The 22,897-nt window shown below is 38.6% G+C and overlaps 2 protein-coding genes across 2 annotated transcripts in view; one reads left to right on the forward strand and one right to left on the reverse strand.

The window, feature by feature from the left end:
- The window catches only part of LOC134819675 (uncharacterized), a 242,709-nt gene that overhangs the window by 109,234 nt on the left and 110,578 nt on the right, over positions 1–22,897 (reverse strand). The gene's annotated exons all lie outside the window — the stretch shown is intronic.
- Positions 21,201–22,632, forward strand: LOC134819805 (uncharacterized). Its single transcript, XM_063829954.1, has 4 exons — positions 21,201–21,426; positions 21,581–21,766; positions 21,885–22,067; positions 22,559–22,632. Exons 1-4 carry the CDS (start codon positions 21,201–21,203, stop codon positions 22,603–22,605), a joined length of 642 nt encoding a protein of 213 aa, XP_063686024.1. The 3' UTR covers positions 22,606–22,632.

The following is a 22,897-nucleotide window of genomic DNA, read 5'->3' on the forward strand; positions in this document are numbered from 1 at the left end:
TTAATAAGACCTAATGATTAAAATTAACCGGACTGCTAGCGAGGAATCGAGAGTGGGAATAAAATAAAAGCGAAATAAATTCTAAGATAACGAAAAAGTGGTACAGAAAGCTAATGTCCTAACACGGAGTCTAGGAAAAACCTGTGAACCAAATAAGCAGAATGGCACCCGTGCATGAAGTGTTAAAATAAATACCGTTCTAGAATGCCTGCGGAGGCATTATTACTCCTTTATAATGCATTATGCACGTGTTAGAAAATTTAGTAAAAATTAATAGCATAGAACGTAGCAAGAAATGAACGAAGCGGTGAAAATCTTAGAGGGTGAGAGGTTCTTTAATAAGACCTAATGATTAAATTTAACCGGACTGCTAGCGAGGAATCGAGAGTGGGAATAAAATAAAAGCGAAATAAATTCTAAGATAACGAAAAGTGGTACAGAAAGCTAATGTCCTAACACGGAGTCTAGGAAAAACCTGTGAACCAAATAAGCAGAATGGCACCCGTGCGTGAAGTGTTAAAATAAATACCGTTCTAGAATGCCTGCGGAGGCATTATTACTCCTTTATAATGCATTATGCACGTGTTAGAAAATTTAATAAAAGATAAAATAATAAAGCTAAAATGAACGAAGCGGTGAAAATCTTAGAGGGTGAGAGGTTCTTTAATAAGACCTAATGATTAAATTTAACCGACTGCTAGCGAGGAATCGAGAGTGGGAATAAAATAAAAGCGAAATAAATTCTAAGATAACGAAAAAGTGGTACAGAAAGCTAATGTCCTAACACGGAGTCTAGGAAAAACCTGTGAACCAAATAAGCAGAATGGCACCCGTGCGTGAAGTGTTAAAATAAATACCGTTCTAGAATGCCTGCGGAGGCATTATTACTCCTTTATAATGCATTATGCACGTGTTAGAAAATTTAATAAAAGATAAAATAATAAAGCTAAAATGAACGAAGCGGTGAAAATCTTAGAGGGTGAGAGGTTCTTTAATAAGACCTAATGATTAAATTTAACCGGACTGCTAGCGAGGAATCGAGAGTGGGAATAAAATAAAAGCGAAATAAATTCTAAGATAACGAAAAAGTGGTACAGAAAGCTAATGTCCTAACACGGAGTCTAGGAAAAACCTGTGAACCAAATAAGCAGAATGGCACCCGTGCGTGAAGTGTTAAAATAAATACCGTTCTAGAATGCCTGCGGAGGCATTATTACTCCTTTATAATGCATTATGCACGTGTTAGAAAATTTAATAAAAGATAAAAATAATAAAGCTAGCAAGGAATGTCTCCAAACGGAGTTTTCTTAGAGGGTGAGAGGTTCTTTAATAAGACCTAATGATTAAAATTAACCGGACTGCTAGCGAGGAATCGAGAGTGGGAATAAAATAAAAGCGAAATAAATTCTAAGATAACGAAAAAGTGGTACAGAAAGCTAATGTCCTAACACGGAGTCTAGGAAAAACCTGTGAACCAAATAAGCAGAATGGCACCCGTGCATGAAGTGTTAAAATAAATACCGTTCTAGAATGCCTGCGGAGGCATTATTACTCCTTTATATTGCATTATGCACGTGTTAGAAAATTTAGTAAAAATTAATAGCATAGAACGTAGCAAGGAATATCTCCAAACGGAGTTTTCTTAGAGGGTGAGAGGTTCTTTAATAAGACCTAATGATTAAAATTAACCGGACTGCTAGCGAGGAATCGAGAGTGGGAATAAAATAAAAGCGAAATAAATTCTAAGATAACGAAAAAGTGGTACAGAAAGCTAATGTCCTAACACGGAGTCTAGGAAAAACCTGTGAACCAAATAAGCAGAATGGCACCCGTGCATGAAGTGTTAAAATAAATACCGTTCTAGAATGCCTGCGGAGGCATTATTACTCCTTTATAATGCATTATGCACGTGTTAGAAAATTTAGTAAAAATTAATAGCATAGAACGTAGCAAGGAATGTCTCCAAACGGAGTTTTCTTAGAGGGTGAGAGGTTCTTTAATAAGACCTAATGATTAAAATTAACCGGACTGCTAGCGAGGAATCGAGAGTGGGAATAAAATAAAAGCGAAATAAATTCTAAGATAACGAAAAAGTGGTACAGAAAGCTAATGTCCTAACACGGAGTCTAGGAAAAACCTGTGAACCAAATAAGCAGAATGGCACCCGTGCATGAAGTGTTAAAATAAATACCGTTCTAGAATGCCTGCGGAGGCATTATTACTCCTTTATAATGCATTATGCACGTGTTAGAAAATTTAGTAAAAGATTAATAGCATAGAACGTAGCAAGGAATGTCTCCAAACGGAGTTTTCTTAGAGGGTGAGAGGTTCTTTAATAAGACCTAATGATTAAAATTAACCGGACTGCTAGCGAGGAATCGAGAGTGGGAATAAAATAAAAGCGAAATAAATTCTAAGATAACGAAAAAGTGGTACAGAAAGCTAATGTCCTAACACGGAGTCTAGGAAAAACCTGTGAACCAAATAAGCAGAATGGCACCCGTGCATGAAGTGTTAAAATAAATACCGTTCTAGAATGCCTGCGGAGGCATTATTACTCCTTTATAATGCATTATGCACGTGTTAGAAAATTTAGTAAAAATTAATAGCATAGAACGTAGCAAGGAATGTCTCCAAACGGAGTTTTCTTAGAGGGTGAGAGGTTCTTTAATAAGACCTAATGATTAAAATTAACCGGACTGCTAGCGAGGAATCGAGAGTGGGAATAAAATAAAAGCGAAATAAATTCTAAGATAACGAAAAAGTGGTACAGAAAGCTAATGTCCTAACACGGAGTCTAGGAAAAACCTGTGAACCAAATAAGCAGAATGGCACCCGTGCATGAAGTGTTAAAATAAATACCGTTCTAGAATGCCTGCGGAGGCATTATTACTCCTTTATAATGCATTATGCACGTGTTAGAAAATTTAGTAAAAATTAATAGCATAGAACGTAGCAAGGAATGTCTCCAAACGGAGTTTTCTTAGAGGGTGAGAGGTTCTTTAATAAGACCTAATGATTAAAATTAACCGGACTGCTAGCGAGGAATCGAGAGTGGGAATAAAATAAAAGCGAAATAAATTCTAAGATAACGAAAAAGTGGTACAGAAAGCTAATGTCCTAACACGGAGTCTAGGAAAAACCTGTGAACCAAATAAGCAGAATGGCACCCGTGCATGAAGTGTTAAAATAAATACCGTTCTAGAATGCCTGCGGAGGCATTATTACTCCTTTATAATGCATTATGCACGTGTTAGAAAATTTAGTAAAAATTAATAGCATAGAACGTAGCAAGGAATGTCTCCAAACGGAGTTTTCTTAGAGGGTGAGAGGTTCTTTAATAAGACCTAATGATTAAAATTAACCGGACTGCTAGCGAGGAATCGAGAGTGGGAATAAAATAAAAGCGAAATAAATTCTAAGATAACGAAAAAGTGGTACAGAAAGCTAATGTCCTAACACGGAGTCTAGGAAAAACCTGTGAACCAAATAAGCAGAATGGCACCCGTGCATGAAGTGTTAAAATAAATACCGTTCTAGAATGCCTGCGGAGGCATTATTACTCCTTTATATTGCATTATGCACGTGTTAGAAAATTTAGTAAAAATTAATAGCATAGAACGTAGCAAGGAATGTCTCCAAACGGAGTTTTCTTAGAGGGTGAGAGGTTCTTTAATAAGACCTAATGATTAAAATTAACCGGACTGCTAGCGAGGAATCGAGAGTGGGAATAAAATAAAAGCGAAATAAATTCTAAGATAACGAAAAAGTGGTACAGAAAGCTAATGTCCTAACACGGAGTCTAGGAAAAACCTGTGAACCAAATAAGCAGAATGGCACCCGTGCATGAAGTGTTAAAATAAATACCGTTCTAGAATGCCTGCGGAGGCATTATTACTCCTTTATAATGCATTATGCACGTGTTAGAAAATTTAGTAAAAATTAATAGCATAGAAGCTAGCAAGGAATATCTCCAAACGGAGTTTTCTTAGAGGGTGAGAGGTTCTTTAATAAGACCTAATGATTAAAATTAACCGGACTGCTAGCGAGGAATCGAGAGTGGGAATAAAATAAAAGCGAAATAAATTCTAAGATAACGAAAAAGTGGTACAGAAAGCTAATGTCCTAACACGGAGTCTAGGAAAAACCTGTGAACCAAATAAGCAGAATGGCACCCGTGCATGAAGTGTTAAAATAAATACCGTTCTAGAATGCCTGCGGAGGCATTATTACTCCTTTATAATGCATTATGCACGTGTTAGAAAATTTAGTAAAAATTAATAGCATAGAACGTAGCAAGGAATGTCTCCAAACGGAGTTTTCTTAGAGGGTGAGAGGTTCTTTAATAAGACCTAATGATTAAAATTAACCGGACTGCTAGCGAGGAATCGAGAGTGGGAATAAAATAAAAGCGAAATAAATTCTAAGATAACGAAAAAGTGGTACAGAAAGCTAATGTCCTAACACGGAGTCTAGGAAAAACCTGTGAACCAAATAAGCAGAATGGCACCCGTGCATGAAGTGTTAAAATAAATACCGTTCTAGAATGCCTGCGGAGGCATTATTGCTCCTTTATAATGCATTATGCACGTGTTAGAAAATTTAGTAAAAATTAATAGCATAGAACGTAGCAAGGAATGTCTCCAAACGGAGTTTTCTTAGAGGGTGAGAGGTTCTTTAATAAGACCTAATGATTAAAATTAACCGGACTGCTAGCGAGGAATCGAGAGTGGGAATAAAATAAAAGCGAAATAAATTCTAAGATAACGAAAAAGTGGTACAGAAAGCTAATGTCCTAACACGGAGTCTAGGAAAAACCTGTGAACCAAATAAGCAGAATGGCACCCGTGCATGAAGTGTTAAAATAAATACCGTTCTAGAATGCCTGCGGAGGCATTATTACTCCTTTATATTGCATTATGCACGTGTTAGAAAATTTAGTAAAAATTAATAGCATAGAACGTAGCAAGGAATGTCTCCAAACGGAGTTTTCTTAGAGGGTGAGAGGTTCTTTAATAAGACCTAATGATTAAAATTAACCGGACTGCTAGCGAGGAATCGAGAGTGGGAATAAAATAAAAGCGAAATAAATTCTAAGATAACGAAAAAGTGGTACAGAAAGCTAATGTCCTAACACGGAGTCTAGGAAAAACCTGTGAACCAAATAAGCAGAATGGCACCCGTGCATGAAGTGTTAAAATAAATACCGTTCTAGAATGCCTGCGGAGGCATTATTACTCCTTTATAATGCATTATGCACGTGTTAGAAAATTTAGTAAAAATTAATAGCATAGAACGTAGCAAGGAATGTCTCCAAACGGAGTTTTCTTAGAGGGTGAGAGGTTCTTTAATAAGACCTAATGATTAAAATTAACCGGACTGCTAGCGAGGAATCGAGAGTGGGAATAAAATAAAAGCGAAATAAATTCTAAGATAACGAAAAAGTGGTACAGAAAGCTAATGTCCTAACACGGAGTCTAGGAAAAACCTGTGAACCAAATAAGCAGAATGGCACCCGTGCATGAAGTGTTAAAATAAATACCGTTCTAGAATGCCTGCGGAGGCATTATTGCTCCTTTATAATGCATTATGCACGTGTTAGAAAATTTAGTAAAAATTAATAGCATAGAACGTAGCAAGGAATGTCTCCAAACGGAGTTTTCTTAGAGGGTGAGAGGTTCTTTAATAAGACCTAATGATTAAAATTAACCGGACTGCTAGCGAGGAATCGAGAGTGGGAATAAAATAAAAGCGAAATAAATTCTAAGATAACGAAAAAGTGGTACAGAAAGCTAATGTCCTAACACGGAGTCTAGGAAAAACCTGTGAACCAAATAAGCAGAATGGCACCCGTGCATGAAGTGTTAAAATAAATACCGTTCTAGAATGCCTGCGGAGGCATTATTGCTCCTTTATAATGCATTATGCACGTGTTAGAAAATTTAGTAAAAATTAATAGCATAGAACGTAGCAAGGAATGTCTCCAAACGGAGTTTTCTTAGAGGGTGAGAGGTTCTTTAATAAGACCTAATGATTAAAATTAACCGGACTGCTAGCGAGGAATCGAGAGTGGGAATAAAATAAAAGCGAAATAAATTCTAAGATAACGAAAAAGTGGTACAGAAAGCTAATGTCCTAACACGGAGTCTAGGAAAAACCTGTGAACCAAATAAGCAGAATGGCACCCGTGCATGAAGTGTTAAAATAAATACCGTTCTAGAATGCCTGCGGAGGCATTATTGCTCCTTTATAATGCATTATGCACGTGTTAGAAAATTTAGTAAAAATTAATAGCATAGAACGTAGCAAGGAATGTCTCCAAACGGAGTTTTCTTAGAGGGTGAGAGGTTCTTTAATAAGACCTAATGATTAAAATTAACCGGACTGCTAGCGAGGAATCGAGAGTGGGAATAAAATAAAAGCGAAATAAATTCTAAGATAACGAAAAAGTGGTACAGAAAGCTAATGTCCTAACACGGAGTCTAGGAAAAACCTGTGAACCAAATAAGCAGAATGGCACCCGTGCATGAAGTGTTAAAATAAATACCGTTCTAGAATGCCCGCGGAGGCATTATTGCTCCTTTATAATGCATTATGCACGTGTTAGAAAATTTAGTAAAAATTAATAGCATAGAACGTAGCAAGGAATATCTCCAAACGGAGTTTTCTTAGAGGGTGAGAGGTTCTTTAATAAGACCTAATGATTAAAATTAACCGGACTGCTAGCGAGGAATCGAGAGTGGGAATAAAATAAAAGCGAAATAAATTCTAAGATAACGAAAAAGTGGTACAGAAAGCTAATGTCCTAACACGGAGTCTAGGAAAAACCTGTGAACCAAATAAGCAGAATCATCTTAGATAATTGTTCAAGCATTCTGAAAATCTACCGGAAAGTTTTTCTAGCTTGCTCCTTCATAAAGATATTCGTCATTGAAGTTTGTGCTTTTTTGAAGAATTATTTTATAAAAACGTCAATTTTGCGATTTAGTATTCTCTGGTGTTGGGCCATGCCTTGGGATGTGGAGCTCAGTTCTGCTTCCTATAGGTATAAATTGTGCATTAGGCTAGTTTTAAAGTTGAAAATAGAAAAGTTGCACACGTGGGGACACGCCCAAATTGATAGAAAATTGATTGATAGAAAATTATTAATGAAGATATCAGTTTATATTTCGACTTTATAAAGTACCCTGACATTATAATCAAAAATAGATGATATTTGACCAAAACCCATAATCATGGGTAGAGTGGACCGCTGCCAGTGTCTCTCTTTCCCAAACAAAAGGAAATGATATTAATTTGATTGACCGTTCTCAAATGCAAAATGATACCGAGAATGAAATCGGTCGCTCGCTTTTCCCATTCATTTACAATTGTAATAGACTATGAAAAACTACCCAAAGGCAGCTGTACTCGGCAATAAAGATTCAATAAACTTCAGCAGTAGTAACTACCACCCTTACCCCGAAATACTAGGTATCGACCCGAACGCAACCCAAAGAGATTTTTACAGCATCTGATTGATGTAATCAATCGAAACTTATTACAATTCGAAAGCCGTGAATGAATGGGAAAAGCGAGCGACCGATTTCATTCTCGGTATCATTTTGCATTTGAGAACGGTCAATCAAATTAATATCATTTCCTTTTGTTTGGGAAAGAGAGACACTGGCAGCGGTACACTCTACCCATGATTATGGGTTTTGGTCAAATAAGAAATAGTTATATGGAGGTTTTTAAGAAATTTGCGCAAAATACGCGCCAGCATGTTATACGAAATTAGGTAAAAAACCCAAAATCACCATATTCAGGTGCCTTAAAAACCGTGTTAAAATTGAGTTAGAGATCTGAAACTTTGCAGGGCGTCTAGACCTTGCCCAAATCGACTGTAAACCAAATTTCATGTTTCAGCAGTATCGGCAAGTGGGTTTTCTGGAACCCCTGTTTTACAACAGATTGTCGTGAAGCATATATATATATTATATATTATATTTTACCAAAACCCATAATCATGGGTAGAGTGGACCGCTGCCAGTGTCTCTCTTTCCCAAACAAAAGGAAATGATATTAATTTGCAATTGACCGTTCTCAAATGCAAAATGATACCGAGAATGAAATCGGTCGCTCGCTTTTCCCATTCATTCACGGCTTACGAATTGTAATAATTTTCGATTGATTACATGTCAATCAGATGCTGTAAAAATCTCTTTGGGTTGCGTTCGGGTCGATACCTAGTATTTCGGGTTAAGGGTGGTAGTTATCACTTATTGCATTAGCTGAAGTTTATTGAATCTTTATTGCCGAGTACAGCTGCCTTTGGGTAGTTCTTCTTAATCTATTACAATTGTAAATGAATGGGAAAAGCGAGCGACCGATTTCATTCTCGGTATCATTTTGCATTTGAGAACGGTCAATCAAATTAATATCATTTCCTTTTGTTTGGGAAAGAGAGACACTGGCAGCGGTCCACTCTACCCATGATTATGGGTTTTGGTAAAATATCATCTCTTTTTGATTATAATGTCAGGGTACTTTATAAAGTCGAAATATAAACTGGTATCTTCATTATAATAAGGAGGAAGTTTCAACGATTTCGAAATTTTTCCTTTAAAAACATTTCCTTGTGTTTAGGTAAGCATATCGGTCGATCACTGACTGAATATACCACTTAATACTCATTCAAGTTGACATTAAATTCATATATAATGACATTAAACTGTCGTGGCAAAGCAGAATTTGTTGGAAATCACGAATGAGCAAAATTCTCACCTTTCGCACGTGCAACTGCAAACTTTGAGCGGACGTTGCATGCGCATCCAATATTGAATCGCCGTAAATTTTTGCATGTAATTGTTTTATATATAGCTTGATAAGCATGCAAAGTTTGAAAGTATTTCAAGAAGAACTGTAATCACAACGGCACTCTAAAGTTGACAGAAAATGACGAAAACAGCAATTTTCAGTGATTTTAGCAATTTTCTATCAATTTGGGCGTGTCCCCACGTGTGCAACTTTTCGATTTTCAACTTTAAAACTAGCCTAATGCACAATTTATACCTATAGGAAGCAGAACTGAGCTCCACAACCCAAGGCATGGCCCAACACCAAAGAATACTAAATCGCAAAATTGACGTTTTTATAAAATAATTCTTCAAAAAAGCACAAACTTCAATGACAAATATCTTTATGAAGGAGCAAGCTAGAAAAACTTTCCGGTAGATTTTCAGATGCTTGAACAATTATCTGAGATAAAATTTCCTCAGATTTTGAATAAAATTACTCCTTAATGGGTTAAAATTAATTTTAAAAGTTATTACTATTATTAACCGTTTTTAAAATCAAGTTTTAAAAACGGTTAACTTGATGACGTCATCAAGGGGTGTTTATGACGTCAAATAAATTTTTTATACAATGTAAACTAAAGTGTAAACAATTATTTGCAAGACCTGTGGTCGGAAATGGCTGTATCTTTTATACTTATGAATCTATGGACACTTAAATACAGGCTACAATTGGCTGGCAAAGCGTCTATCCCTGAATATATATGTATATCTGTATGTATGTATATGTCCCGACAATCTGTCGTAAAACAGGGGTTCTAGAAAACCCATTTCCCGATGCTCCTGAAACCTGAAACTTTTTTTGCAGTCAATTTGGTCAACGTCTAGACGCCCTGAAAAATTTCAGATCTCTAACTCAATTTTAACATGGTTTTTAGGGCACCTGAATATGGCGATTTTGGGTTTTTTACCGAATTTCGTATAACAGTGCTGGCGAGTATTTTATGCAAATTTCTTAAAAATCTGAACATAACTATTTTTTATTCCTGTCATCTTTGACATCAAATTAGAATGTTTTGAACTAAAATAAATCTGCTGAACGACTTCCGATGAGTCTTAATGCCTGGAAAACTCCTGCCGGAGGCGGCGGCCTTCGGCCGCCGCCTCCGGCCGGAGTGCACGCTTTGCGTGCACAAGAGGCTTGTAACGTGTACCAAAGGGGGTATAATAGTAAAAGGGGTATAATAGTAAAGGGGGTATAATAGTAAAGGGGGTATAATAGTAAAGGGGGTATAATAGTAAATGGGGAACATAGTATACCCACAATAAATGCAACATGCAACGGTCGTGCTTGCCAGCACTGTGATATGTATAGACGCTTTGGCAGTCAATTGTAGCCTACATTTAAGTGTCCGTAGATCCAAAAGTATAAACGATACAGTCATCTCGAACCACAGGTTTTAAAGATAATCGTTTAAACTTCAGTTTACATTGTATTGAAAAATAATTTAACGTCATCATCATCACTTGATGACGTCATCAAATTGAGTGTTTTTAAAACTTGATTTTTGACAAAGTAAGAACTTTTCAAATCGATTTTACACCATTAAGGAGTAATTATATTCAAAATCTGAGGACATTTTTACCTTAGATAATTGTTCAAGCATTCCGAAAATCTACCGGAAAAGTTTCCTACCTTGCTTCTTCATAAAGATATTTGCTATTGAAGTTAGTGCTTTTTTAAAGAATAATTTTATAAAAACACAAAAGTTGTGAATTAGTATTCTCTGGTGTTGGGCCATCCCTTGGGTTGTGGAGCTCAATTTTGCTTCTTAAAAGTGTAAATTGTGTTATAGGCTAGTTTTAAAGTTAAAAATCGAAAAGTTGCACACGTGGGGACACGCCCAAATTCATTTAAAATAGCTAAAATCACTAAAAATTTTGATTTTCACGATTTTTATCAACTTTGGAGTCCCGTTGTGATCCAAGTTCTTTTTGAAATCTCTTGAAACTTTGCATGCTTATCAAACTATATATTAAATACCACTATGCAAAAATTTACGGTGATTCAATATTGTATGCGCACGCTACGTCCGCTCAAAGTTTGCACGTGCGAAAGGTGAGAATTTTGCGCATTCGTGATTTCGAATATATTCTGCTTTCCACGATATTTAAATGGCATTATATATAAATTTAATGCCAACTTGAATGAGTAAAAAGTGCCATATTCAGTCGGTTATCGACAGATATACCTACCTAAACACAAGGAAACGTTTTCAAAGGCAGAATTTCGAAATCGTTGAAATTACCTCCTTATTAATGAAGTTTCGACTGTGTAAATTATCCTGACATTATAATCAAAAAGAGATGATATTTGACCAAAACCCATAATCATGGGTAGAGTGTACCGCTGCCAGTGTCTCTCTTTTCCAAACAAAAGGAAATGATATTAATTTGAGGAACCGTCCGCTAATGCAAATTGATACCGAGAATGAAATCGGTCGCTCGCTTTTCCCATTTAATAAGCTTTATTACAATTCGTAAGCCGTGAATGAATGGGAAAAGCGAGCGACCGATTTCATTCTCGGTATCAATTTGCATTAGCGGACGGTTCCTCAAATTAATATCATTTCCTTTTGTTTGGAAAAGAGAGACACTGGCAGCGGTACACTCTACCCATGATTATGGGTTTTGGTCAAATTCCCCTCTACAAATTGTAATAAAAACAATAAACAACGCAGCTCAATGCTTTAACTTCGCATGCCAAAACAAATCATCATAAACAACGTCGCATTTCTGATAATTACATAACCAATCTAAATCTGAGCCTCAAGAGCTACTTTATCGTACACGGTAATGTCCCGTATAACTCTGAACCCCACACAGTTCAAATGAGACTCCGCCAACAGTACCACAGGTACCAAAACATCAGAGAGGTCCTGTTTCCGATTACCTACTAGTGTCCATCTTATGGCCATGGTGAAGCTCTCTGACACTTGATCCGAGTTTTTGAACTCTCTCTCCAGATCCAGTTGAAGGTTTACATCTGTAGGTTCAGGGTATCTCCAAGCGTTTGGAACAGCCCCGTTTGATAAGATCTTTCTTTTGTCATGCCCTGGTTTGACAATGACCCAGTCTAAGGACATGGCAACTTGTTGACCCTGCTCGTTTCCTAGAATAAATGTGTCGTACAGGGTGGTCAGCTCTCTCCACCCAGTTAAATCAGTGCCGTTAATTGTTTGGGGAGACTCAAACCGGGCGTGAGGGTGGTAAACGTGTCCTATCAGCTCCTGAAACCTATCACGTGATTCCATTCCTTCAGGTCCCCAGACTTTACGGTACAGTTCAGCAACCCTCTGTCCTATGTACTGGTAGATAGGCCTCACAGCTGGCTTGATATTGTGCAGGTTAATGCTGATATTCCCTTCCAAAGTCCCCTCCTTCTGTACCCGTTGGAACTCTTCAGCCAACCAACTGAGATGACAAGAGCCACTCTTGTCTGGGTTGAGTTTCTCCTGCCTCCACTTCTCAGCCCACCTCTTAGCCACCTCCTCACCACACACCCCCAGCTGTTCGTACAGACTCTTGTTATCCCTGACCAGCCACTCCCTCACTATCACCCCATCCTTCATAACACAGTGCGCTATAACCCAGATCCGGGCCTGCTTGAGATGGGACGCAGCACTGAACTCCCCCTCTTTCTCCTCCTCCGTGTGGTGATACGTCATCTTAGTGCTGATGAGGTGAGATGAATGGTAACCAGTAGTGTTGTTCCCGTTCCACACCACATCAGCAGGGTACAGGCTTCTGTCTGGGAAGCTTTTCAGGGTTTTTGAGGTGTTCTGCACCACAATCTCTCCCCCTTCACAGTTACCTGACAAGGTGAAGATAGGACAGGTATCACTGTAGGTGTGCCTGATAAAGTCAACGTTCCCTTGCTCCCATATCCGGTAGGTTATGTCCTCAATGAAGTCCTCAGTGTCAGTCCATCGTGGAGCATACCCTTCCGAGGGGTCGAAGTGTTTTAACACCGGCGTAGCCATAATCTTCACAATTGTAGACTGTAGAGGTTACAATCATCACTTGCAATTCAGAATAGGAAAATAATAATAGTGACAGATGAAGATTGCAGAATGCTTTTAGTTTTATATATAATTGAAAATAAAGAGTTGTGGAAATCAGGTTGAGGTACGACTACAAGTAAATGCAGGTATTATAATTATATTAACGAGAACTCTGCGCAAAATGGAGTAATGAAGATTGGAGTATTTTTGCCCCTGCAACGCAAACCTGCGTGGTCACTTTTAGTTCTTGCCACGTGGGGTAGCCAGCCGTGACCGGGACAAAGTAATTCAATCAAATATTCTTTCCAGGAAAATTCACTGATTTTTAAAGCTCACTGAAAGGCACATACCTACTTTTTATCAAGTTATTAAAGATTATGTGCGTGTTCGATAAATCTCTGACGACAAAGTTAATTAATTAATATTTCAAAGGTGCTCGTTTCATAGTTCATGAGCTGATAAAAGATAAAAATTGCAATCGATACGTATCTTCTGTATCGAGAGCTCCCGCTTCCGAGCTCGTGTTGCAAAGGGGAGGCCTGCCTTCCGAAATCACATTACCAGGGGGAGCTCTCGAGTCCAAAATTGTGTCATAGAATGGTCGCCCGACCTACCTCCGACCGGCGCCCGACCGACCTCCGACCGGCGCCTGACCGACCTCTGACCGACCTCCGACCGGCGCCCGACCGACCTCCGACCGACCTCCGACCGACCTCCGGCCGACCTCCGACCGACCTCCAACCGACCTCCGACCGACCTTCGACCGAGCTCCGACCGACCTCCGACCGACCTCCGACCGGCGCCCAACCGACCTCCGACCGGCGCCTGACCGACCTCTGACCGACCTCCGACCGGCGCCCGACCGACCTCCGACCGACCTCCGACCGACCTCCGGCCGACCTCCGACCGACCTCCAACCGACCTCCGACCGACCTTCGACCGAGCTCCGACCGACCTCCGACCGACCTCCGACCGGCGCCCGACCGACCGACCACCGACCACCGACTGACATCCGACCGACCTCTGACCGACCTCCGACCAACCTCCGACCGGCGCCCGACCGACCTCCGACCGACCTTCGTCCGACCTCCGACCGACCTCCGACCGGCGCCCGACCGGCGCCCGATCGACCTCCGACCAACCTCCGACCAACCTCCGACTAACCTCCGACCGGCGTTCACCTACCGCCGACCGACCTCCGACCGACCTCCGACCGACCTCCGACCGACCTCCGACCGACCTCCGACCGGCGCCCGACCGGCGCCCGATCGACCTCCGACCAACCTCCGACCGGCGTTCACCTATCGCCGACCTACCGCCGACCGACCTCCGACCGACCTCCGACCGACCTCCGACCGACCTCCGACCGACCAGCCTTGTCTTGGCTATGACATGCAATTGTACATGGTGCGCAATTCTTAGACTGATATTTTAGTAAATAATAAAGCATCTAAGTCTAAGTTCTAATCGGAAGGTATTATAAATATTATAACCTTCCCAGTAACCTCACAACAGAACACCATACGTTGGATGTTGTTTAATAATTCCTTCATTTTGCTGGTAAATAGAATAGTGGATAGTATTATGCCTCCAAAACTTTATATCCCTGACTCAACTCATTACCAAATAAACTAATTTATACAGAAGCAAACTAAGCAAGTGAACAGTCATGATGTTTATTATTTCATATTTGGGAAGGTCCTGGGACCAGGAGACTTATAAACCATTAGTGCAGGATGATTGCAATGATCATATCTATAGACAAATTTTAAAATATGTATTTAGATGCCCAATTTTGTTCTCAAAAACGCTCTAAGTAAATTTTTGACAGCTTTAGCTGCCTGAAACGGTATGTATGTTATACTTATAGATATTATGGCCACAAATTCAAAAGTAAATAGGAGCTTCATATTGTGAAATACAAGCGCATGTAAATTTGCTTGATGGCAGAATTTAATATGATGTTTTGGCCAAATGTGCCAGTTGCGATAATTTTGTACATATCTGAAAGTCTTCAATATGTTCCTATCAAAAGTGACCGGGACAAAGTAATTCAATCAAATATTCTTTCCAGGAAAATTCACTGATTTTTAAAGCTCACTGAAAGGCACATACCTACTTTTTATCAAGTTATTTAAGACTGTGAAAAAGGACCTATTTAAGAGACAAATTTATTTGAAAAATGAAGATGATTTTACCAACTTAGTGAACTTAGCAAGAGATAGAGTAGGATGGAGGAGTTTATTTACTTTGAGATATATTGAACGAATGAGTCTTCGTAAGCGTAAATAGGCCAGCACTTTGCTGAGCCTCTTTAGGTGCTCTTTTGTTTATAGATGTTATTATATATATATATATATATTTAAGATTATGTGCGTGTTCGATAAATCTCTGATGATAAAGTTAATTAATTATCAAGTAATCAAGTAAGTATCGTTTCATAGTTCATGAGCTGATAAAAGATAAAAATTGCAATTGTACATGGTGCGCAATTCTTAGAGTGATATTTCAGTAAATAATAAGGCATCTAAGTCTAACCGGAGATATTATAAATATTATAAGTATAACCTTCCCAGTAACCTCACAACAGAACACCATACGTTGGATGTTGTTTAATAATTCCTTCATTTTGCTGGTAAATAGTATAGTGGATAGTATTATGCCTCCAAAACTTTATATCCCTGACTTAACTCATTACCCAAGAAACTAATTTATACAGAAGCAAACTAAGCAAGTGAACAGTCATGGTGTTTATTATTTGGGACGATCCTGGGACCTGGAGACTTATATGTTATAAACCATTTGTGCAGGTCGCAGGATGATTACAATGATCATATCTATAGACAAATTTTAAAATATGTATTTAGATGCCCAATTTTGTCCTCAAAAACGCTCTAAGTAAACTTATGTAATATCCTATTGAGAAATCAGAAAATTGATTATTGATTCTTTGATAATATAATAATTGGCACGGATAACACAGTAGGTACTCACACATTAAAGGGAAACTTGAGACACGACCGTTAAGTTTAACTGCAGCGCTTGCTGTTCTAAATTTATTATTTTGAGTTCAGACGTTTGATTGTTCAGTAATGCTATAGAAATTAAATTTAAAGAGGAAGCAGTTTCACGAGATTTGCATTTTGTTAAATTTTTATTCATGCTTTTGAAAGAAGAATTAGGAGAAGTGATGTCTAAAAGTTGTGTTTAATTTTGTCATCCAACAAAGATAAATGAAAATGACTAAAATCATTATAATATTCTTTGTTCTTGACCATTTCGCCTATATCGATTTGGTTATATAAATGGAGTAGCAGGAGCCCAACATGATTTTTTAGGACACATGTTCATTGTTCACACAATATATTTTAAGACTAATTTTAGTTAATCTAAGCGAAAATGTATGTTACCTTCCCATGGCCGATATTATCATCAAGTATCTTAATTGATAATGAAAATACCTCAAATCGACCCATCGTATAGTCTTAATGATAAACTCACCTCTCCAGAGAACCATACCAGGAAATCCCTCTCGTTAATAACTTGGTTGATAACTTCTGGTAACGGAATCTTAACCTTAAGCTGTTCTCAGCTCAGTTCATCCTATAAGGGGTCGTTCACATATAAAGTTAACCAGCCAAGGGGAGGGGGTTTTGTAAAGCTTACGCTAGTGTAATTTCGGTACACAATAGCTGTGTGTAACGTAGCTCACAGAGAGAGAAGGGGAGAGGAGAGACTTGGTGATCAATAACACAAAGATCATGGCTCATAACTATTCACCCACATCCTAGTGTCTAGTCCAATAGATAACAAAGAAACGTGTGTTTCCAAGCTAAATCCTGACGACAGCTGATTAGTACTAAGAATCTAGTCTTGGTGCTAAATACCCGAAAGAGGCTTCGTCGCATACTGCATAGTGGTTAGCTTGGTGAACCCAGTGGTTATCTTGGTAAGCAGAGATTACTCTGTTCTCTTAGATAATACGAACCTTGAGCTTTACTAAGTGTACTCAGTAGTCATGAGCTATGACGTGGTCTTATATAGACACAAAGAGCACAGGCATGATAACACTAACAGCTGGCCTAGATTTAGTCTTCTCGTGTTTTTATTATATAGTCTCCGCAGTAAGCCATAACATTTACCCTCTTTTTTCGAGTTAGCGACAAGCGTCAATTGAGAACGGTCTTCGGAACTTTATGGCATAAGCTAAAGTATGTCTTATTACAGTTTTTAATCTAAATTGACTTTGACATATTAAGATAGATCAGAAAATGAGATTGCTGTTACGACGTATTCCGATGTCTAACCTAAAGCAATATTTTGTGGAATCAATATCATTTCAAATTTATATTGATAAATGGATAACAAAGCTCAATTCTATCATGTGTTGTTTTATGGAAATATATGATACGTAAAAAAGAGACGATCTGAAAACATACTTAGAGTAACACTATTCCATTCGGTCAAAGAGCAGCCGAGCAGGGCTGGTTTTTCTTAAGAAATAATATTGTTAGTGTTTCTTAGTAATATTATTTATTGTTTAAGTGTCAAGGCAGGTCAGAAACATTTCAGTTTTCTTAATATTTCGTATAGGCATAACATATTTAGCTTAAATTAGAGTATACTTATGCAGTTACAATGTCGAATTCTATGTCGGCAACCTCTTATTTTCTTTGTTTTGTAATCCTAATCTTGTCTTATTTCTCAAACTTCAAACTTCAATTCTACTTTAGCTTTAACTTTGAGTCCTGACTCCTGACAGTTAATCCTCCTCTTTGTAGTAATCTTTCATTAATGTATTACGTTAGATTAAATGTACCTCGTAAATGCAAATCATTGTTGTTTCTGAACCAGGAGTAATAACTTAATAACACCTAGGTAATAACTTGATAACACTTTGCTGTAATACATTTATCTTCTTAGGTCTTAACGTCCTTAATTTTTAACAAGTACAGCTCCTTTACCAGCGGCTGCATGATTAGCGTAGATAATCGGCGATTGACGTATATACATCCGGCTCCTTATAAACATTAAACATTGCTAGAGATATCTATATTAAAGTATTAAGGGAGCCAGGGGGGGGAGGAGTCTTTATCCAAATGTAGACCCCCGGCCCCCTTATAAGTGCTAGTCCTGGTGTTTGTTTGTCTCTTTTTACAAACAGGTGCAGATTTGTGTCCAATCATCAGTGCGAGTTTTCTTGTCTATTTCCCAACAGATTACAATAACGACTTATTTCTATTTTATAACATGGCAATACACCGACTGAAATACTAGCTGCTCATTTTTGAAGTTACTTCATTACATTAGATAAAGTTCTTTAACAATATACAACCAACATTCGGGCATTCTATCTAGTTTTCCACCCAGTTTATACCTTTTATATTTTAGTATCAATAGCTTTATCAGTAATTTCAGTTAACCGTGTTATACAAACACCAGGTTCAGAAAGAAGCGGGGTAAGATGTGGACTCACCTATCGGATGGAACCCTGAATAAGTCTCAGTTAGACTTTATTCTAGTGAGGAAGAAGTGGAGGAACAGTGTCAAAAATACTGAAGTCTACAGCTTCTTTAGTACACTGGGTACTGATCATAGACTTGTTTTGTCTAAGATCAAGCTATCTCTTCGACGAGCAAAAAAGCAACCCAAGAAAACCTGGTATAATTGGGGAGCACTTAAATCGGATGAAGACCTACAGAAGAGATATGCAGTAGAAGTCAAGAATCGGTACTCTGCTTTATGCGAGCAAACCGATGAAAGTGAGGTTACGGAACTGTATGGGCATTTTGTTGATGCGATTGCTGATACCAACAAAGCCATACTGCCTAAGAGAGAAAAGAAGAGACGTGACGATTTCGTGGGTGATCAGCGAGTTCAAAGCGTGCGTACAGCCTTGCAGCAAGCAGAGACTGTCTATCACCGGGATCCTAGTGAAGACAGTAGACTGTCTGTTAAGCTACTAAAAACTGAACTGGATCAGGTGTACCAGGACATCTTTGAAGAAGATCTAGTTGCCAAGGTTAGAAGGGTCGAAATGGCTGCAGACAGATGCAAAAACAAAGAAAGTTGGAATGTCATAAATGAGATAACTGGCAGGAAGGCCAAGGGGGCAACTCAAATAAGGGGCAACGGAGCCGAAGAAAGGAAGAAAAATTGGCTTGGGCATTTCACGAATCTGTTAGGGAGTATACCGGATGTGGAAAACGAACATCCTAGGATCGAGACTCAATTTGAAGGACTCAACATCAGTACAGAACCTTTTACTGTGGATGAGCTTAAAGCTGCTAAACACAGGATAAAAGAAGGTAAAGCACCAGGTGATGACGGCATACCTCCTGAAGTCCTCAAAAGATGCGACCTGGATGAAATCGTGCTGTCCTTCTGCAACAAAGCCCTGACAGATGGTATTGCGCCAGATCAGTGGAGGATAAGTAACATCATCCCGGTTCCCAAAAAGGGAGACTTGACCAACCCTGGAAACTGGAGGGGGATATCTTTGACTTCTCTCGTAGCTAAGACTCTTAATAGAATGGTGCTTAATAGGATCCAGCCGGCTATAGAGGGGGTACTTAGGGACAATCAGAATGGTTTTCGGGAAGGACGGTCCACTACTAGTCACATCTTGGCACTCAGAAGGATTCTAGAGGGGGCTAGACAGAGAAATTTACCGGTAGCTATGGTGTTTGTTGATTTTAAGAAGGCCTTTGATTCACTTCACCGGGGAATTTTGATGCAAATACTAAAGGCCTATGGAATACCGGACAGTATTGTAGATATCATTAATCTTCTCTATGTCAACACGAAGGGCAAAGTTATAACACCAGATGGGGATACCGAGCTATTTGATATCCTGGCAGGAGTTCTTCAAGGGGATACATTAGCACCATACTTGTTCATTATAGCCCTTGACTATTGCATGAGACAAGCCTTAAGCAAGCATCCTGAAATAGGATTTACCATTAAGCCTTATCGGAGTAGGAGAGTCAAGGCGGAGAAGATAACAGACACTGGCTTTGCAGATGACATTGCTCTGATAGCAGATACTGTAAAGGAGGCAGAGATGCTGATGCTGGAGGTAGAAAGAGTTTCTGCTACAGTGGGACTTAAAATGAATGAAGGGAAAACCAAATTCATTACCCAGAACATCGAGAACCCTGATACCATCAAGTCCCTGGGTAACAACACAATAGAGCACGTGAAAGACTTTACCTATCTTGGTTCTAGAATCAGAGACAGTGAGAGTGATATCAGGGTTAGGAAAGGAAGAGCATGGGGAGCATGCCACACTCTCAAAAAACTTTGGAAATCTAACCTTAGAAAGTCTATCAAGACCAGAGTGTTCACAGCACTAGTCGAGTCGGTGCTTCTATACGGTTCTGAGACTTGGACTATGACGAAAAGGCTAGAGAAGATGGTGGATGGTTGCTATACGCGAATGTTAAGAATGGCCCTTAACATCAATCAATATCGAGACCATGTCAGCAACCACAGTCTGTACGGTGATCTTCCTAAAGTCAGCTCCAAGATAACCCAACGAAGGCTCAGACTTGCAGGTCATGCTCACCGACATCCGGAGCTGACACTGAACAAACTGATCCTCTGGAAGCCGAGTCATGGGCATACTAATAGGGGGCGACCTTACCTAACACTACTAGATAACCTAAAAGCAGATACTGGGCTGAAATCAGTAGATGAGATAGCTAGACTGATGGAGGACAGAAAGCTGTGGAGAACTGTTGTCAATGGATCTCGGGAATACTACCCGCCATAAGTCAAGTCAGTAAGTCAAGTCAAGTGTTATGCTGGAAGTAATGGCTAATGTAATTTAGATAATACAATTTAAACGTCACATTTTAGAAAACGCGTTGAAGAAAGGAAATGTAAATGATCATGTGGCGAATAAGACTACTAGGGGGTGCACTACAGCTGGGGGTGCACTGCCACTAGTACTACTACTAGTTCTGCTAAGCAGTTTCAGAGGATGTAAGAGCTTAGTCGCTACGAAAGGTTAAAAATATTATATTTATTGCCAGGGGTATTATTGAAAATCTACGTTTTAATGTCTAATTTTTAAAAGTTTTTATTCAGCATTATAATTCAACTTTTGAGCTCTACCTATAAGTATTTGGTCAGATTTAAAACAAACTGATTTTCAGAGTGGCAAAATGTGGAAAGAGGCTCGAGAATATCAGTGCCAGATATCCCGTATACCTTCCAAGTAGAAACTGAGTTGATAACTGCTGAAACTCATGACGATTTCATTATCATACTAAGTGAAAGGGGACAAGGTGATATTATCACTGATAAAATTAATCTTCAAATAGACGTGATAGGAAATAAATTCATACCAATCACCATGAGAGCATCTTGTCCTGATACTGAAAAGAATGACTTGGAGATCGAAAACAGTGACACTGGTATTTGGACTATCAAGGTTACCAATGCGCATATCGAGTTTCTTCTCGATGGAGAATTAGTGACCTCTTGTGAAGATGCCTGCCTGATGAGTGAAGTTCATGCCACGAATGTCATTCAGTTCGGGGCTAAAGATGACATATCCAAAAGTTTTCGATTGCAACTAGGTGAGTGGCCTTTTGGGGTTACACTGTTCGAAATTTATCACTTTTAATTGTATCTCTTCAACATTATGATACAAATTATGATTTGCACGTAATAAAACGACAAAAAACCACCATAAAGGGGACAACCAGACGAGTAAAAACTAATTAATTTCAGATCCATGTACAGAGTACCCAAGCGACTGGAACCATGTGGAGCCATCAAGTGCCGGGGAGGAAATAGACGCTGGAAGTAAAGTAACAGTGGAGTGTAAAGCAACCCGGGTCAACAAAGGAGGCAGTGAGGTCACGTGCACAAGTGGGAACCAATGGGAGTTTGAGGAGAAACCGGATTGTGTACTGCGTGAGTTTTTACTTTGTTCTGTAATTAATGAACTTTAATTTTTACATGAAACTCAATTTAGTCCAACACAACTAATCACTTCTTATAACTGCTCCACCTCATGACAATTATCCGCCAGAGTGTACGGGGTTTGACGAGACATACCTCCCCAACATGTTCAGCCCCTCCCTCCCGGCATACGAGGGTGCACAATCGATGGTCACGTGTTTTGCAGGAACATTCCAACTCGGAGGAGAGCACGTGGTATGTGTCAGTGGGGAGGAATTCAGTTATGACACAAAGCCAGATTGCAGGGTAATAGGTAACCAATAAACTCATTTTCATATAAATCAGTTTGATCTGCAGTTGGTGTAATCTTATGAAAACGTGTGTCAAAACTTCTTATATTTTTTGGGCAAGATATAAGAAGTTGACGATAACAAGTAATTTGATTAAGGACAATAAATTTAAGGAGATACCCGAGGTAAAGACGATTATTGTCTTTATCTCCGACAAACTACAATTTTTTGTGACGATGATTGTTTAGAATTTATAATTTAATGTGTTAAAAATGAGAAATTCAGCATCTTAAATTAATTGATCCCAAGACAAAGTTGCTGTGGTAGTATTCTTAATCCACACAAGGAATTTCTGTAAACTCAAGGACAAGGTTTGTAGTTTATTTCAGGTTGAAATTATGAAATTTGACGGGTAAAAGCATTAGGCCATTAGAGCCTAATAAAGTTATAAACCTTAAGGCTTCTGTAAACTATTTTATCTTGTTCAGTGTTAACTAAAAAGTAATAATTTCAGGATCGTTCCATACAAAGACTAGTGTTTTACTTCAACGAGAGTCTTGACGAAAGCCGACTTAAAAAGAACATAATATTCTAATATAAAAACTGTCGCTTGCAGCTTGCCATTCTGAATTTAAAGTTCAGACGTTTGATCCATAGTAATACTATACAAATTATATTTAGAGAAAACAGTTCCACGAGATTTGTATTTTGTTACATTTTTTATTTGTGCTTTTTTTAAGAACGAGGCAAAATTGCAAATTGGAGTCTAATTTTGTCAAATATCTGTGGTAATCTGTCAATAAAAAGTCACCAAAAATGAAAAAAATTGAAACGACTGAAATCGTTACAATAT

Source organism: Bolinopsis microptera, chromosome 8 (assembly GCF_026151205.1).
Source record: "Bolinopsis microptera isolate Bmic1 chromosome 8, MBARI_Bmic_1.0, whole genome shotgun sequence".
In the NCBI taxonomy this organism is placed as follows: domain Eukaryota; kingdom Metazoa; phylum Ctenophora; class Tentaculata; order Lobata; family Bolinopsidae; genus Bolinopsis; species Bolinopsis microptera.